Consider the following 19,261-nt stretch of genomic DNA (forward strand, 5'->3'; position numbering starts at 1 on the left):
AATCGCCCGATCTATCAATAAAAACAAAGGATTAACCTAATCGCTAAATGGCGTAGCGAGAAATAAAATCAAGACGCCAAAATTACGTTTTTTTTGTCGCCGCAAGATTGCATTAAAATGCAATAACGGGGGATCAAAAGAACATATCTGCACCAAAATTGTATCATTAAAAACGCCAGCTCAGCACGCAAAAAATAAGCCCTCACCCGACCCCAGATCACGAAAATTGGAGACGCTACGGTTATCGGAAAATGGCGCAATTTTTTTTTTTTTTTTTTTTAAGCTAACTTTGAATTTTTTTTTTACCACTTAGATAAAAGAGAACCTAGACATGTTTGGTGTCTATGAATTCGTAATGACCTGGAAAATCATAATGGCAGGTTAGTTTTAGCATTTGGTGAACATAGCAAAAAAGCCAAACAAAAAACAAGTGTGAGATTGCACTTTTTTTGCAATTTCATCGCATTTGGAATTTTTTTCCTGTTTTCTGTTACCCGGCATGGTAAAACCAATGGTATCGTTCAAAAGTACATCTCGTCCCGCAAAAAATAAGCCCTCATATGGCCATATTGACGGAAAAATAAAAAAGTTATGGCTCTGGGAAGGAGGGGAGCGAAAAACGAAAAAACTGAAAAAGCTACGGGGGTGAAGGGGTTAAAGTAATGATGGCCACTCGTTTTTCTTTACTTAGAATTTGTTTTATGGCAAGAAAAAAGCAGCTAACAGTCTGTTCAGTAGGACTATCAGCTGTGTATCCACCAGACTTCTGCACAACACAACTGATGGTCCCAACACCATTTATAAGGCAAGAAATCCCACTTATTAAACCTGACAAGGCACACCTGTGAAGTGAAAAACATTCCCGGTGACTACCTCTTGAAGCTCATCAAGAGAATGCCAAGAGTGTGCAAAGCAGTCATCAAAGCAAAAGGTGGCTACTTAGAAGAACCTAGAATATAAGACATAATTTCAGTTGTTTCACACTTTTTTGTTAAGTACTGGTATATAATTCCACATTGGTTAATTTATAGTTTTGATGCCTTCAGTGTGAATGTACAATTTGCATAGTCATCAAAATACATAAAAATCTCTAAATGAGAAGGTGTGTCCAAACTTTTGGTCTGTACTGTACATATACTTACCAAGTCTCCCAGAAAAAAATTAGAAATCTCCCAACCTTTCTGAAAAGGTGGCAAATCTCCAGCAAAAAAGAATAGATCTCCCAACCTCTTTAAAAAGGTGGTAAATCTGCAGGAAAAAAAGGATCGATCTCCCGACCTCTCTGAAAAAGGTCACAAATCTCCGGGAAAAAAGGATCGATCTCCCGACCTCTCTGAAAAAGGTGGGAAATCCACAGGAAAAAGGGAGAGATCTCCCGACCTCTCTGAAAAGGTGGCAAATCTCCTGGAAAAAAGGATCGATCTCCAGACCTCTCTAAAAAGGTGGGAAATCTCCCTGAAATAAAGAGAGATCTTCCTACCTCTCTGAAAAGGTGGCAAGTCTGTAGGAAAAAAAAACGAGATCACCCGGCCTCTCTGAAAAGGTTTAAAATCTCCACGAAAAAAAAGAGAGATCTTCTGATCTCTCTGAACATGTGGGAAATCGCCAGGAAAAAAAGGAGAGATCTCCTGACCTTTCTGAAAAGGTGGAAACTCTCCCTGAGAAAAGGAGAGATCTCCTGACTGCTCTAAAAAGGTGACAAGTCTCCAGGGAAAAAGGAGAGCTACTTAAACTTCTCAGAAGAGCTGGAACTGCAGAAACCTCCCACAAGGCAATGCTCTTATGACTTAGCCCTGGCGGGAATGCTTGTAGAGAGGGAGTGGCCTGACAAAAGATGGGTGTGTCTATGCAAATGTTAAAAAAATTAGGCAAGCATGTGAGTAGCCTAAAGCCACATGCACTACCAGTGTACTTTGTCGTGGGTAATTAGGAGACTTAGTCACTCATCATTCATGATCATGTGGTTCAGGAAGATTTTAATGCATCATGTTGCGAGCAACAGAACCAATTTGTAACTATCATGACAACCCTTAAGTGCCAGAAAAGCCCTCGCAGGGGCTAAACTCCCATTGCTGTGGGGTGCAGCCACATCATCATAAAGTGCAAAAGTGTCACCAAAAGTAACAAAACAAAAGTGGTCACTGGTAAATGCACACATTGTAACGCTGCTTCTGCGAGACGATGGAACAACTACATGATAAATGAAGAGCTTGTGCACTGCAACTCCCCATTAAAGTGCTCCACAGTAAAGGGTTTGGTGACCCCCAAGGGTGATGTGGATGGAGGTGGACTTTAAGGCGGCGAAAGGGAGGGGCATTCTGTGCTTATGAAAGACGTTATGTTAATTGGAGTCTGCCCGAAAATGTCCTCCTCTCTTCCTCATTCATTCTACATTCATGGAGCAGCTGGTAACCCATTAACAAGTGCTGGTACTGCCCAAGGTAGCATCCTAAGCATCTCCGAGCACCAGGTAGGACCTCTACCTGAACTGAATGGCATTCTGTCACCGCTACTATACTGGGGCTGTCCAATATATTCATTCTACAGCTGGTAGTGTTATGGCATCCTACATTCCCGGTACTGCGCTTCTACCAAGTCTCCATTTCTTCAGTCTTATCAGTAGATGATGTCCATCCAAGCTCCATGACTGATAGGTTTCTACCAAGTCCTAACCTAAGACTCTACTAAGTTGCACGTGCTGAGCAGGCCCCATCTATCACCCCAGAGGGTAGTAGCAGTACTGAGATGGTCCCTATTGAGTTGGTTAATGCAGTTTTGCGAGCTATGGTCTTGGCACTTTCTATGGTCCAGTCCCTGATATGGATGATTCGGAGGGCAGTAGGGACCATCTTGGGTGGGTAGGGAATGGGGTAAAGGCTTTCCTATTGTTAGTTCTCTTTGGATCTCTCTGCAGTGAGGAACGTGTCCAGCAGTCCTCCTTGCAGCTCTGAGTCGCTGAGATGTTTCTTCTCCCTTTCAGCTCTTGAGCGAGTCCAAGAAGGAGAACGCAGATACCCGGCTCTGGGAAGCGGAGGTAATTGCAGACCTGCATGTGAGAAGGTGGTGTCAGAAAAGAAGGAATCCCCCTTTATATGAAACCCGAGCAATGTCCCGGATCCCTGAACAAGGTAATGAGAGTGGAAATAACACCATAGACATTCAGGACACGCTCACCCTCCAACTGGAATGGTTTAATGAAAGGCTGATTAGCCCTGGGATGGAGCCGGCGTGTCTGGAATAGTGGTCATTAATCTTAATCTGCTCAATTTCCCAGCTTTCTATTCTTTTACCATTCCTGTTGCTGAATTTAAAGGGGGTGCAACTGTTGGCTCAATGTACCCCGGCCTATTTCCTGCATCCGATCACACTAATGAGCAGTAAAAGGCAAAAATGCTGACTCTTATCCTACCCTGGTTTCACACATCCAACATTCATGGTCCAAGTACAGACTATGAAGTCTTCACCCAAACTCTATAGCTTAATATATGTATATTATGCTCTTGAGTTCAAGTTAGAGGATCCTCAACTGGCCCGGACATTGTGGTCCAGTCAATATTGGAAGTGTGAAACCGGCTTTACTGGCACTTCTGACATGCACAATTCAACCAGAACATCAAGTTTGGGGCATCTTCTTGGGTACGACAACCCAACTAACCAAGGCAGAAGGACTTTGTGCTATTTCCCCCATCTACCATCGAAGATCCTTGGCTTAATTCCCTACAATAATATTGTAGAGTGGAGATCACCCTGGGCTGGCACCGCTATTTTAAGGGACCCCAAATCTGCTGTCTGAGCTGCCTTTATGATAGTCTACTCTAAGGGTGGTCCATATATGCCATCAGCCCTTTGGAACCAGTTATCTCAGAGAGGTTGATGGCCACCAGACCTTAGTACCGGATCATGAATTATTTAACAGAAGACCCTACCAAGTTCCATCCATGAAATGTGATTTTTACCGCAGAACTCCTCATCACATACCTGGAGGGGGCTCACTGTGCAGATTTTCATCATCTGAGTCAGCAAACACTTCTGCCAGTTCTTGGTCAGACATATCTGTGAGCTCTGTCAGGTCCAGCAGATCAAAGTGCACTTCAAGAGAGGAGACGCTGCTGAGCGGTTCTACGGAGAGAGAAAGAAGGACTTTGTGTTGAAATTGTGGAAAAGTGACATTTGTAAGGAACTCACAAAAAAAACTTCATACAGATAGGGGTTTGCATACACAGAGGTTATATTTCAAGGAGTGCATTCGTTCTGGTTGCTGCCATTGCAAAAATTACTGACCTAGAAGATATCACCCGTAGCTTTAAAGCAGTGTTCCTCAACCTGTGGATCTCTTTTTTAGTTCAAATAGGTTTTTATTAAGAATAACAAGATGATTGACATGTTACATTCGTATTTTCAATACAAAATTTTCTCCCCCCCCTTCAAACAACTCCCTTTGATCCCAACACCCCCACCCCAACCCAACAAGACAGCCCATCTTGCTTAACACCTCCATCAGTAAAACAAAAGGATAACTAATCCCCCAGCCCCTAATGTAAGCCACACTTTACAATGCCATTAATTAGGGATCGTAGTTCATTCAATTTGTATACTACCCCTATCCCTAGGCGATCCACGGAGACCACAGTTTATTGAACACTTCGATTTTCCCTTTCTTTTTGTAAAACCCCTTTTCGAGTGTCAGGCCTTGTTTCACATATTGTAGGAATTCTCCTCTTGACGGCGGTTCTTCCCTGATCCAATTTCGAGCTATTACCTTCCTAGCCATGTATAACAGTCTGGCAATAGCTAACTTTAGGTTACTATCTACTCCAATCTCATCCACACATCCCAACAGGCACACAATTGGATCTCTTGGCACCACACATCCATACGCACCTTCCATACGACTCAAAACTACTAACCAAAATGCAGCCAGTCTCGGACACGTCCACATCATATGAAATATATCCGCATCCGTAGATTTACACCTTGGGCACTCGGAATTATCACGCAAACCTGCCTTATATAATATTATCGGAGACCTATAGACCCTGTGTATTACATAGAGCTGTGACAGTCTATATGGTTCGCTCACTGACAGTCTTGGGACCCATTCTAGCACCGACTCCCAAGTCTCTTTATCCATTGGACCCAGATCCCTCTCCCATTTAGCTCTCGCCATTATCGGAAATCCCAACAGGAAAGTATGTAGCAGATCTTTATACAAAGTAGATATAACCCCCCCAGTAGACCCTTCATTACACACATACTCCAGTACTATAACCTGTGGATCTCTGACTGTTGCAAAACTACGACTGCTACACCCACGATAGGAGTTGAAGTTTCAATACAGGTGAGAAATATCTGCAATGTGAACACCTACAGTACAGACCAAAAAATTGGACACACCTTCTCATTTAAAGATTTTTCTGTATTTTCATGACTATAAAAATTGCACATTCACACTGAAGGCATCAAAACTATGAATTAACACATGTGGAATTATATACTTAACAAAAAAAGTGTGAAACAACTGAAAATATGTCTTATATTCTAGGTTCTTCAAAGTAGCCACCTTTTGCTTTGATGAGTGCTTTGCACACTCTTGGCATTCTCTTGATGAGCTTCAGGAGGTAGTCACCGGGAATGGTTTTCACTTCACAGGTGTGCCCTGTCAGGTTTAATAAGTGGGATTTATTTCCTTATAAATGGGGTTGGGACCATCAGTTGTGTTGTGCAGAAGTCTGGTGGATACACAGCTGATAGTCCTACTGAATAGACTGTTAGAATTTGTATTATGGCAAGAAAAAAGCAGCTAAGTAAAGAAAAATGAGTGGCCATCATTACTTTCAGAAATGAAGGTCAGTCAGTCTGAAAAATTGGGAAAACTTTGAAAGTGTCCCCAAGTGCAGTGGCAAAAACCATCAAGCGCTACAAAGAAACTGGTTCACATGAGGACCGCCCCAGGAAAGGAAGACCAAGAGTCACCTCTGCTTCTGACGATAAGTTTATCCGAGTCACCAGCCTCAGAAATCGCAGGTTAACAGCAGCTCAGATTAGAGACCAGGTCAATGCCACACAGAGTTCTAGCAGCAGACACATCTCTACAACAACTGTTAAGAGGAGACTTTGTGCAGTAGGCCTTCATGGTAAAGTAGCTGCTAGGAAATCATTGCTAAGGACAGGCAACAAGCAGAAGGGACTTGTTTGGGCTAAAGAACACAAGGAATGGACATTAGACCTGTGGAAATCTGTGCTTTGGTCTGATGAGTCCAAATTTGAGATCTTTGGTTCCAACCACCGTGTCTTTGTGCGACGCAGAAAAGGTGAATGGATGGACTCTACATGCCTGGTTCCCACCGTGAAGCATGGAGGAGGATGTGTGATGGTGTGGGGGTGCTTTGCTGGTGACACTGTTGGGGATTTATTTAAAATTGAAGGCATACTAAACCAGCATGGCTACCACCACAGCATCTTGCAGCGGCATGCTATTCCATCCGGTTTGCGTTTAGTTGGACCATCATTTATTTTTCAACAGGACAATGACCCCAAACACACCTCCAGGCTGTGTAAGGGCTATTTGACCAAGAAAGAGAGTGATGGGGTGCTACACCAGATGACCTGGCCTCCACAGTCACCAGACCTGAACCCAATCGAGATGGTTTGGGGTGAGCTGGACCGCAGAGTGAAGGCAAAAGGGCCAACAAGTGCTAAGCATCTCTGGGAACTCCTTCAAGATTGTTGGAAGACCATTCCTGGTGACTACCTCTTGAAGCTCATCAAGAGAATGCCAAGAGTGTGCAAAGCACTCATCAAAGCAAAAGGTGGCTACTTTGAAGAACCTAGAATATAAGACATAATTTCAGTTGTTTCACACATTTTTGTTAAGTATATAATTCCACATGTGTTAATTCATAGTTTTGATGCCTACAGTGTGAATGTACAATTTTCATAGTCATGAAAATACAGAAAAATCTTTAAATGAGAAGGTGTGTTCAAACATTTGGTCTGTACTGTACCTTACAAGAAATCTTCACAAGTTGCTGGAAATATTAAGCACGATGAGACTAAATCTGAGGACCATGATCTCTGGTTGGAATAATGAGTTGTCCAGTAACATTGAGTGGTCCTAGTGATAGGACAATGTGGTTCACCCAACAGGGTGGAGATACTCACGTCTTCTTTCTGTGACATGCAGGAGGCCCGTCGTAGGAGCCAGGACTCCTAATTCCTCCTCAGCCACAAGGGGTTGTTGAGGTTCTTCTACAGTCACCTCAGTAGGGGCACCAGGGTGAGAGCCAACCTCACTCTCTGCTTCCCTGGTCCGCTCTGCGTAGGGAGAATAGTATGTGTTACTAGAGGTATATCAAGGGGTAGATCATATTGTCTGTAAATTCTAAATTTCAAGTCAAAGGTATCTTCTTTTGTGTTGTAATGTTTGCCACGTGGTGTCAGGACTCTGAACATTTTGATTACCTTTTGTGCATTACTGCCCTTTTCCAAGATGGCATCTTTGGTCTCATGTGCACTGTGTCTTCCTGCTATATAACTCCACCCCAGCCTTTAGTCTGTGCTAGAGTATTCTGCCTTGCACCCAGCTCCTGACGACTCCCTGGCTTTGTACCTGCTCCTGTGAACCTGTGTGGAGACCCTGCTACTCAGCTCTGAGTTTCTGCTGCATACATCGGTTTCCAGTAATCCTCCATCTGGCTGCTTGTGTTTGTTTCCATCTGCATTTGCTGGACATGTAAGCTGTTGCTGCTCTGCTTAAACCTGAGACTATTACCCAGGCCTCCCTGGTTGTGCTAAGATATTATTTGAACTGCCTTATAAGCATATCTATCTGTGTTTGGACTACCAAGGACTTATTCGTGTCAAGTATCCTCAAGAATAATTGTGCTTCATAGACTTTCTGCGTGATTGCATTTTCCTCTGAAGTTTCCTATAGACTGTTAAGCTGCGTTTAATAGTCACACCAAGTGTTGTGGACTTGAGTTTCTCTCTGCACCTGTTTGAATCACCGTGTCATAATATAGACTTTACCACTTATAAAACTGTGTCCTGTAGTTGTCTTGTTCCATGCAAAGAGTCTCCTGAGTTATCCCTTACAATCGTTACACGTGGCTCCAAGGTGCAGGAGACACACAATCTATATCTCTCCTGCCTTTCCATTCATTAATGATCAAGTGCCACCCTGGCGATTGATAAAATTAGCAAGAGATAACTTGACCCTATATTAACACGATATGGCGAGAACATATCAAAGGCAAAAGTAGAAATGACCCCAGAAGCAAATTAGGGCTCTTTTGCGTTGCATGGACCACCCAACTGGTAGATATGGCCATTCGATTGACTCCTTGGATAGGCGACATCTATTGAGGAATGGTTGGGTCAACCCAACAAGAAGCCTTCCTGCTCAAGAGTAATTACATAAGACGCCTTCATGGTATATATAAATGGTCTCCATTATGACGGACCACTGAAGATGGGCATTTACAAAATCCAGACCTATATTGACCCTGAAGGTCCAGCGACCACACAACGACTAAACAGCGACGCTGCAGCGATCGGCATCGTTGTCTGTATCGCTGCAGCGTCGCTTAGTGTGAAGGTACCTTAATGCCACTATTCCATGTGAGTGGGCGTTATTGCTCCCGTGGAGGTAATCATCATCATGGAGCATTTTATTTTATCTGAATTTGGATACTATCATTGACATATTTATTAATTTCAGATATTAGGACCTGCTAAGAGACCAATGATCTAGATAATGGTATACATTTCTGGGAATCATCAAGGCCATATTACCGTACATGGCATCGGATAATATTTTCTGATTTTTCATGCCAATTAATTCTCACTACACAGAAAAAAATTGCCAAATCATGGGTATCACTGCCCAGCTCAGGCTGGAAATGACTCCTGGCATATTTTGTAATGCTGGACATGATCAAAGACATTATCGCTATGGCACAGAAGACTCTCATTTATAATGTATTTTGAAACGGGATATAAGAGAATAATTACTTAACCTATAAATAATCTGAAAATATTAAAAAAAAGAAAAGTTTGAAGAGTCGACTCAGTGGTTACGATCACATTTTTAGTATTCTGCTCATGGGTTTCGACTCACAACAGATTAACCTAAAGCTTTTTTAATACAGTATATTCACCTGTGTGCAAAAGTTTAGTTACAGCATAAACTTTCTCTATGAACTTTATAGTAAAAACATAACTCAAACACAAGGCTGGAAACTTTGAGTTTCTCATGGAACTTTCCACGTCCTAAGTCGACTGTGCCGACAAGCCCCGAGGCTGGGTACATGCTGGTGACTGTAATTACCATATTATGGTTTATTCTCGGAGTACCTTCGCTAAAATTAACTTGTAGCTAATGGATCTGTAGCAAGAGTGAAGGCCATGAGCTCAGAAAATATTCTACATTATTATTATTATACACCCCCAAGTTTTGCAATTAAAGGGACTATTCATTTTGGAAAATCCCAAATACTGTTGATCATCTGCTGCAATAAACATTCAATTTCCCTGCAGCAAGTACTACCCAGACAAGCGAATGGGGGTGCCTGTGTAATACAGGACCGTGCTCTTTGTAACCTAGAGATAAAAATTCTAAGCAAGGGAATACAGTTCATTTTCTCCCCTCAGTGTTTGGCTAAGTGCAAGTTTAATACAATTTTTTCTGGTGCAAGGTTCCCTTTAAAATAACTGGGCAGTATAGCTGTGTTTGTCTGTTATTTCTATAGCTGTGCTATTCCGATGTAGCAGAGCTGATCTTATAAAATATCAGATGTAGAGAAGCCAATATGTAACACAGCTGGGCTCCTCAGGTCAGCAGAGCTGAGGTTGTCTGATCGAGCAGAGCTGAGGTTGTCTGGTGGAGCAGAGCTGAGGTTGTCTGGTGGAGCAGAGCTGAGGTTGTCTGGTGGAGCAGAGCTGAGGTTGTCTGGTGGAGCAGAGCTGAGGTTGTCTGGTGGAGCAGAGCAGAGGTTGTCTGGTGGAGCAGAGCTGAGGTTGTCTGATGGAGCAGAGCTGAGGTTGTCTGATGGAGCAGAGCTGAGGTTGTCTGATGGAGCAGAGCTGAGGTTGTCTGATGGAGCAGATCTGAGGTTGTCTGATGGAGCAGACCTGAGGTTGTCTGCAGGAGCAGTGCTGAGGTTGTCTGCAGGAGCAGTGCTGAGGTTGTCTGCAAGAGCAGGTCTGAGGTTATCTGATGGAGCAGGGCTGAGGTTGTCTGGTGCAGCAGAGCTGAGGTTGTCTGGTGGAGAAGAGCTGAGGTTGTCTGGTGGAGAAGAGCTGAGGTTGTCTGATGGAGCAGAAATGAGGTTGTCTGATGGAGCAGAAATGAGGTTGTCTGATGGAGCAGTGCTGAGGTTGTATGGTGGAGCAGAGATGAGGTTGTCTGGTGGAGCAGAGCAGAGGCTGTCTGGTGGAGCAGAGCAGAGGCTGTCTGGTGGAGCAGAGATGAGGTTGTCTGATGGAGCAGAGATGAGGTTGTCTGGTGGAGCAGGGCTGAGGTTGTCTGGTGGAGCAGGGCTGAGGTTGTCTGATGGAGCAGGGCTGAGGTTGTCTGGTGGAGCAGAAATGAGGTTGTCTGGTGGAGCAGTGCTGAGGTTGTCTGATGGAGCAGAGATGAGGTTGTCTGGTGGAGCAGAGCAGAGGCTGTCTGGTGGAGCAGAGATGAGGTTGTCTAATGGAGCAGAGATGAGGTTGTCTGGTGCAGCAGAGCTGAGGTCTGCAGGAGCAGGGCTGAGGTTATCTGATGGAGCAGGGCTGAGGTTGTCTGGTGCAGCAGAGATGAGGTTGTCTGGTGGAGAAGAGCTGAGGTTGTCTGATGGAGCAGGGCTGAGGTTGTCTGATGGAGCAGAAATGAGGTTGTCTGGTGCAGCAGAAATGAGGTTGTCTGCAGGAGCAGTGCTGAGGTTGTATGGTGGAGCAGAGATGAGGTTGTCTGGTGGAGCAGAGCAGAGGCTGTCTGGTGGAGCAGAGATGAGGTTGTCTGCAGGAGCAGGGCTGAGGTTGTCTGATGGAGCAGAGCTGAGGTTGTTTGATGGAGCAGAGATGAGGTTGTCTGATGGAGCAGTGCTGAGATTGTCTGCAGGAGCAGTGCTGAGGTTGTCTGCAGGAGCAGTGCTGAGGTTGTCTGATGGAGCAGGGCTGAGGTTGTCTGATGGAGCAGGGCTGAGGTTGTCTGGTGCAGCAGAGATGAGGTTGTCTGCAGGAGCAGGGCTGAGGTTGTCTGGTGGAGCAGGGCTGAGGTTGTCTGATGGAGCAGGGCTGAGGTTGTCTGGTGGAGCAGAAATGAGGTTGTCTGGTGGAGTAGTGCTGAGGTTGTCTGATGGAGCAGAGATGAGGTTGTCTGGTGGAGCAGAGCAGAGGCTGTCTGGTGGAGCAGAGATGAGGTTGTCTAATGGAGCAAAGATGAGGTTGTCTGGTGCAGCAGAGCTGAGGTTGTCTGCAGGAGCAGGGCTGAGGTTGTCTGCAGGAGCAGGGCTGAGGTTGTCTGCAGGAGCAGGGCTGAGGTTGTCTGGTGGAGTGAGGCTGTCTGGTGGAGCAGAGCTGAGGTTGTCTGCAGGAGCAGGGCTGAGGTTGTCTGGTGGAGCAGAGCTGAGGTTGTCTGGTGGAGCAGAACTGAAGTTGTCTGATGGAGCAGAACTGAGGTGGTCTGATGGAGCAGAGCTGAGGTTGTCTGATGGAGCAGAGCTGAGGTTGTCTGATGGAGCAGAGCTGAGGTTGTCTGATGGAGCAGAGCTGAGGTTGTTTGATGGAGCAGACCTGAGGTTGTCTGATGGAGCAGAGATGAGGTTGTCTGATGGAGCAGTGCTGAGATTGTCTGCAGGAGCAGTGCTGAGGTTGTCTGCAGGAGCAGTGCTGAGGTTGTCTGCAGGAGCAGTGCTGAGGTTGTCTGATGGAGCAGGGCCGAGGTTGTCTGATGGAGCAGGGCTGAGGTTGTCTGGTGCAGCAGAGATGAGGTTGTCTGGTGGAGAACTGAGGTTGTCTGATGGAGCAGGGCTGAGGTTGTCTGATGGAGCAGAGATGAGGTTGTCTGGTGGAGTAGAGCAGAGGTTGTCTGCAGGAGCAGTGCTGAGGTTGTCTGCAGGAGCAGTGCTGACTCGCTGAGGTCATCTGCAAGAGCAGGTCTGAGGTCGTCTGATGGAGCAGGGCTGAGGTTGTATGGTGGAGCAGAGCTGAGGTTGTCTGGTGGAGCAGAGCTGAGGTTGTCTGATGGAGCAAACCTGAGGTTGTCTGCAGGAGCAGTGCTGAGGTTGTCTGCAAGAGCAGGTCTGAGGTTATCTGATGGAGCAGGGCTGAGGTTGTCTGGTGCAGCAGAGCTGAGGTTGTCTGGTGGAGAAGAGCTGAGGTTGTCTGGTGGAGCAGGGCTGAGGTTGTCTGGTGGAGCAGAAATGAGGTTGTCTGGTGCAGCAGAAATGAGGTTGTCTGGTGCAGCAGAAATGAGGTTGTCTGCAGGAGCAGTGCTGAGGTTGTATGGTGGAGCAGAGATGAGGTTGTCTGGTGGAGCAGAGCAGAGGCTGTCTGGTGGAGCAGAGATGAGGTTGTCTGATGGAGCAGAGATGAGGTTGTCTGCAGGAGCAGGGCTGAGGTTGTCTGATGGAGCAGAGCTGAGGTTGTTTGATGGAGCAGACCTGAGGTTGTCTGATGGAGCAGAGATGAGGTTGTCTGCAGGAGCAGTGCTGAGGTTGTCTGCAAGAGCAGGTCTAAGGTTGTCTGATGGAGCAGGGCTGAGGTTGTCTGATGGAGCAGGGCTGAGGTTGTCTGGTGCAGCAGAGATGAGGTTGTCTGCAGGAGCAGGGCTGAGGTTGTCTGGTGGAGCAGGGCTGAGGTTGTCTGATGGAGCAGGGCTGAGGTTGTCTGATGGAGCAGAGATGAGGTTGTCTGGTGGAGCAGAGCAGAGGCTGTCTGGTGGAGCAAAGATGAGGTTGTCTAATGGAGCAGAGATGAGGTTGTCTGGTGCAGCAGAGCTGAGGTTGTCTGCAGGAGCAGGGCTGAGGTTGTCTGCAGGAGCAGGGCTGAGGTCTGGTGGAGCAGGGCTGAGGTCTGGTGGAGCAGAGCTGAGGTTGTCTGGTGGAGCAGAACTGAAGTTGTCTGGTGGAGCAGAACTGAAGTTGTCTGATGGAGCAGAACTGAGGTGGTCTGATGGAGCAGAGCTGAGGTTGTCTGATGGAGCAGAGCTGAGGTTGTCTGATGGAGCAGAGCTGAGGTTGTCTGATGGAGCAGACCTGAGGTTGTCTGATGGAGCAGAGATGAGGTTGTCTGATGGAGCAGTGCTGAGATTGTCTGCAGGAGCAGTGCTGAGGTTGTCTGCAGGAGCAGTGCTCAGGTTGTCTGCAAGAGCAGGTCTGAGGTTGTCTGATGGAGCAGGGCTGAGGTTGTCTGGTGCAGCAGAGATGAGGTTGTCTGGTGGAGAAGAGCTGAGGTCTGATGGAGCAGGGCTGAGGTTGTCTGATGGAGCAGAGATGAGGTTGTCTGGTGGAGTAGAGCAGAGGTTGTCTGCAGGAGCAGTGCTGAGGTTGTCTGCAGGAGCAGTGCTGAGGTCATCTGCAAGAGCAGGTCTGAGGTTGTCTGATGGAGCAGGGCTGAGGTTGTATGGTGGAGCAGAGATGAGGTTGTCTGGTGGAGCAGAAATGAGGTTGTCTGGTGGAGCCGAGATGAGGTTGTCTGCAGGAGCAGTGCTGAGGTTGTCTGGTGGAGCAGGGCTGAGGTTGTCTGATGGAGCAGGGCTGAGGTTGTCTGGTGGAGCAGAAATGAGGTTGTCTGGTGCAGCAGAAATGAGGTTGTCTGCAGGAGCAGTGCGGAAGTTGTCTGGTGGAGCAGAGATGAGGTTGTCTGGTGGAGCAGAGCAGAGGTTGTCTGCAGGAGCAGGGCTGAGGTTGTCTGCAGGAGCAGGGCTGAGGTTGTCTGCAGGAGCAGGGCTGAGGTTGTCTGGTGGAGCAGGGCTGAGGTTGTCTGGTGGAGCAGGGCTGAGGTTGTCTGGTGGAGCAGGGCTGAGGTTGTCTGGTGGAGCAGGGCTGAGGTTGTCTGGTGGAGCAGGGCTGAGGTTGTCTGGTGGAGCAGGGCTGAGGTTGTCTGGTGGAGCAGGGCTGAGGTTGTCTGGTGGAGCAGGGCTGAGGTTGTCTGGTGGAGCAGAAATGAGATTGTCTGGTGGAGCAGAGATGAGGTTGTCTGGTGGAGCAGAGCAGAGGCTGTCTGGTGGAGCAGAGATGAGGTTGTCTAATGGAGCAGAGATGAGGTTGTCTGGTGCAGCAGAGCTGAGGTTGTCTGCAGGAGCAGGGCTGAGGTTGTCTGCAGGAGCAGGGCTGAGGTTGTCTGCAGGAGCAGGGCTGAGGTTGTCTGGTGGAGCAGGGCTGAGGTTGTCTGGTGGAGCAGGGCTGAGGTTGTCTGGTGGAGCAGGGCTGAGGTTGTCTGGTGGAGCAGGGCTGAGGTTGTCTGGTGGAGCAGAGATGAGGTTGTCTGGTGGAGCAGAGCAGAGGCTGTCTGGTGGAGCAGAGCAGAGGCTGTCTGGTGGAGCAGAGCAGAGGCTGTCTGGTGGAGCAGAGCAGAGGCTGTCTGGTGGAGCAGAGCAGAGGCTGTCTGGTGGAGCAGAGCTGAGGTTGTCTGGTGGAGCAGAGATGAGGTTGTCTGATGGAGCAGAGCTGTGTTTGTCAATGCAGAAGAGCTGAACTTGTCAGCTCTGCTATATCTGAAATATCTACAGAGCTGGTTTTGTTGGCGATGTCAGTTACCCACCTTCCCCCCCATCCTTTGTCCCCTCCACAGTACAATCAATCTAGTCCCCAGGTCAAGACTGGAGCTGACGTGACACCACAAGAAGTGAGAGTAATCTCAGCCCCAGCATCAGATGACAGGGAGAGTTAGCGCCCCTCAGAGGATCTTTCAGTAACTAAAAGTAATTATGACAATTCCCATCTCAGGCTGCTAAATAGCATGGGAGCACAGGTCAGGTAGTGGACAACCCCTTAAAAAAAATATATATATATATACCCCAAATAGCAAAAAGAAGGCAGCACTCCAAGGTTTCAAAGTGAAAAAAAGGTGTGAAGTTTAATCAACCCACATCACTGTGCGACGTTTCGGCTCACACTGAGCCTTTTTCAAGCCTTGAAAAAACTTTGAAACCTTGGAGTGCTGCCTTCTTTTTGCTATTTGGTATACATGTTGGATAGATGTGTGGACCATTCTATCCAGGGGGCCAGGCACCCATCGGTGAGCATTGTGCTGTTCAATTTTTTTTCTCTCTCTCTCTCTCTCTCTCTCTCTCTCTCTCTCTCTCTCTCTCTCTCTCTCTCTCTCTTCTGACATGGCTTATCCATGTAGTGTCTTGTCCCATTAATGGATGGCCAATGTGGTCATATCCAGTGCCACAATTTCCATCCAAGGACCATATTTTGCAGGAAGTTGAGATTGAGTAGAAACCCCCCAACATTTGGATTTATCATAATCCCCCCTTTGTACAGTACAGTGCAGTATGGCAATGTATACAGCCCCCAGACCTGTATATATATGTATTACCCAAAGCCTTAACTTATATCCCCCCTATCATCCTGATTTCTATGGAAAGTCATCTTCTGCAGACCCCCCAAAAGTCTGGTGTTTACCGAAGGGCATGGCGTCATTAAAACATTGCTGTATTTATAGACTATTTATAAAATTGCCTTTAGCAATGGTGGACAACCCGCCCCTTTCCTGCATACTGGGAGTTGTAGTTCCACAGCTAAAGATTAACCTGGTGTAAAGTTTTCAGCAAATGTGGATTTTACCCCAAATTTGTGGATTATGGATCAGTCAATTAAAAAAAAGTAAGATCATCATGCAAACTATGGAAATAATAGGAATATAAATAGTTAATAGGGGGAAAAATAACTTTGAGAATACGAAGTCTCCAGGGAAAAGGGCCGTGTACTAAATATAGGGATATGGAGGGGGCTAAAAGTGTCCGAGAATGCAGGAAATAACAGGATAGTAACTCTCCATCACTGGGAGAGGAAGCGTATGTCAGTATATATGTATCCAGCATACAATGCATCATATAGACTTCAGGCTGTAACCCTATAAGTGCCGGCTATATCTATCATTTGCATTCAGCACCATGCAAACCTCGCTCACTCGGCCCACACCGAATGCTGCCATGATCGATGCCCATCCTTATTGCAGGGACTTGCACTGATGCTGCACTTGGCACAGGTAGTTACTGAGATTTATAGATGCGGTGATGCTTTCCCCAGAGGGTGATGACACTTAGACGAAATGCCACGTGACTCTCAACATGCCACCCTCCAGAGACAAACGCTGCTGTGTTACCATTGGCATCAGCAGACATAGCTTCTTTATAATAAGGCTTCCTGTGCTATTGTGATTGGGACTGGCAAGAGTTATTGGGTAACGGAGGGGCATTTCTGGTTCAAATGAAACAAATGAAAAATAAAACAAATATAAAACAAATGAAAAATACAAAAATAAATAAAAAATAAATACAATATAAGCCAGGTAACAGAGGGGCATTTACGGTTCGGTATAGGTAATAGAACAAATGCAAAATACAAAAATAAATTTAAAATAAATAACACAAAATAAGCTGGGTAACGAAGTGGCATTTAGGGTTCAGTAATAAAAACAAATGAAAAATATAAAAATGAAAAAAATAAATAAATAATGATAAATAAATAAAATAACACAAAATAAGCCAGGAAACATAGGGGAATTTAAGGTCTAATAATAAAACAAAGGCAAAATACAAAAATGAATAACAAAAAAAAAAAAGAAATAAAAAATAAGCTGGGAAACTGAGGGGCATTTAAGGTTTGGTAATAAAACAAATTCAGAATGCAAATATAAATAAATAAAAATATATATATAACAAAAAATAAGCTGGGAAACTGAGGGGCATTTAAGGTTTGGTAATAAAACAAATTCAGAATGCAAATATAAATAAATAAAAATATATATATAACAAAAAATAAGCTGGGAAACTGAGGGGCATTTAAGGTTTGGTAATAAAACAAATGCAGAATACAAAATTAAAAAATATATAATAAATATATAACAAAAAATAAGCTGGGAAATGGAGGGGAGCTTAAGGTTTGTTAATAAAACAAATGCAAAATACAAAAATTAATACAAAAATAATAAATAAAAAATAAGGCGGGAAATAGAGGAGCATTTTAGGTTTGGAAATAAAACAAATGCGAAATACATAAATTAATTAGAAAAAATAAACATCAAGCAAACAAAAAGAAATAAAAATGAACACAAAATAAGCTGAGTAATGAAACAAATGCAAAATACAGAAATTTTTAAAATAAAAAAAATGCACAACACAAAATAAAAATGCACAAATATATAAAATATATAAAATAAATAAATAACTAAATCTAGAATGATAAAATGACCACGATGTAGAGACAGCTTGCAACGTACTTATGTTTTATGGCATTTCCTACATTTCTGTCTCTGACTCCGCAGTTCAGATTTAGATCGATGAAAGAAGAAGGGATTTTTTTATTATCAGCCTAGATTATGCACCCCATCTTTCCCCTCCCCCATGCCGCCTACCCCAGCTCTACTGATGTCTTCTCTGGGGATTACAGCTATGGCTTTGCAAACTTAAACTAAGCGCCTGGTTAGTGGAAGGGGGGACATTGGTGTCTGGCTGCGCCCCCTGTGTATGTGACTGTCTCATCATTTCAGGACTGTATTACAGTTTGTCTGCAGCTGTCCTCCTTTCTGCTACTACAAAGAAAATACTCAGCATTCCCAGGTCCTGTTTTTTGACCCCTTTCACCCATAGTGGTGCAGCCTAAATTCTGTTTTTTTGGACATATTCATTGCTACATTATGTTAATTGTAACTTCTGGGCTTTTCATTTGATACTTTGTTGCAATAGAGAACACTTCTTATTACATATAAAACCCCTGAGATTGGGGATCATCTGACACTGACATAAGGATCGGGTGCAATTATTTTTGCAAATGTTTGGGATACTGTACCCGCTACCGTCCAGATAATGCATATGTTTGTACCGGACCATGATAGGATGCCCAGTGTATTCATATTGCCAGTGCAATGCGGTACTGTCCACACACTGCAAGTCACAGCATCCCAACCCTATACTTTACAGACCCACCAAGACACAATCGTCTCACATCATGCACTTCTGATCCAAGAAGTAGGCTCCTGGGACCCCTCACCTTGTTGGTCACTCACCTGAGGGACCAGGCCCTTTTGGGGGCTCCATCCAGGTAGTGAATCAGGGGTTCCACCCTCCTTGTGTTGAGCAGGAAGAGATGGGGCATAGGGCAGCATCAGATGCAGCCTCCTCCCTGCAGCAGGCAGCAGGCAGCAGGATCTGCACCACAGACACACATCCCCAGCCTGAGAGCCTCACTGATGATAAGTGAGCCTTGCATTGCAAATGAGCAGACAAGAGGCAGTGAGAGGGGAGGGCTGGGATGTGTCTCTGGGTGTCAGTGCTGGAGCCTGTGTGTGATGTAGGAGGCCACTGGCATGGAGCCCAGACTGGTGAGGTTGGCTGAGGATGTCCTCCCCATCAGAGCAGATGCTGCAGGTCTTTGCAGACAGAATACTATAAGCTGAACCTTGTGGCCCGTGTGCTGTCCGCCTACAACAATCCTTAAAATTACATATATTCATTTATTTCTGAGAAAGCTGGGTTATCACCAATATGACAGCTGAGCTGCACCTTGTGGCCCGTGCGTTGTCTGCCTACAACAATCCTTAAAATTACATATATTCATTTATTTCTGGGAAAGCTGGGTTATCACCAAAATTACAGCTGTTACTTGTGGGATGTGTTGCATATTACTTCATGGCTTTTAATGTATAAATCAGGGTCTGGGACAGCTGGTTGACATCCAATAGAGCCATCATTGCATGTGGGATATATCATATATTGATTTATGGCTTATAATGTACCAGTCAGAGTCTGAGAAAGCTGGGTGACATCCAATAGAACCATCATTACATGTGAGATATATCACATATTGGTTTATGGCTTATAATGTACCAATCAGGGTTTGAGAAAGCTGGGTGAGAGCCAATAGACTCATCATTACATGTGTGGTACCTTACATATTGGTCTATATCTTATAGCGTACCAATCAGTGTCTGGGAAAGCGGGGTGACAGCCAATAGACCCATTATTGCATGTGGAGTATATAACATATTAGTTTATGGCTTATAACGTACCAATCAGGGTCTGAGAAAGCTGGATTAGAGCCAAAAG

The 19,261-nt window shown here is 45.4% G+C and overlaps 1 protein-coding gene across 2 annotated transcripts; it reads right to left on the reverse strand.

Annotated features, from left to right (window-relative positions):
* Positions 1 to 1,951: 1,951 nt before the first annotated feature.
* On the reverse strand, positions 1,952 to 18,416 carry DBNDD1 (dysbindin domain containing 1). Of its 2 annotated transcripts, XM_077288476.1 has the most exons (4): positions 18,223 to 18,393; positions 7,162 to 7,314; positions 3,979 to 4,119; positions 1,952 to 3,046 (listed from the first exon to the last, which is right to left on the reverse strand). In XM_077288476.1, the coding sequence occupies exons 1-4, from the start codon at positions 18,251 to 18,253 to the stop codon at positions 2,889 to 2,891; spliced, it is 483 nt and encodes a 160-aa protein (XP_077144591.1). In that variant the 5' UTR covers positions 18,254 to 18,393; the 3' UTR covers positions 1,952 to 2,888. The 2 variants fall into 2 exon arrangements, with proteins under 2 accessions (XP_077144591.1, XP_077144592.1); XM_077288477.1 differs by lacking the exon at positions 7,162 to 7,314 and having other exon boundaries at positions 18,223 to 18,416.
* Between the last annotated feature and the right edge of the window lie 845 nt (positions 18,417 to 19,261).

Source organism: Ranitomeya variabilis, chromosome 2 (genome assembly GCF_051348905.1).
Source record: "Ranitomeya variabilis isolate aRanVar5 chromosome 2, aRanVar5.hap1, whole genome shotgun sequence".
Lineage (NCBI taxonomy): Eukaryota > Metazoa > Chordata > Amphibia > Anura > Dendrobatidae > Ranitomeya > Ranitomeya variabilis.

Excerpts from the sequence above, each read along its gene's own strand:
- DBNDD1 (XM_077288476.1), bottom strand. The coding sequence starts at position 18,253 with ATGGAGCCCCCAAAAGGGCCTGGTCCCTCAG. Across the intron at positions 7,315-18,222 it reads AAAAGGGCCTGGTCCCTCAG|AGCGGACCAGGGAAGCAGAG; the intron begins GTGAGTGACCAA and ends CTCCCTACGCAG. Across the intron at positions 4,120-7,161 it reads GCATGTCACAGAAAGAAGAC|AACCGCTCAGCAGCGTCTCC; the intron begins GTGAGTATCTCC and ends CTCTCTCCGTAG.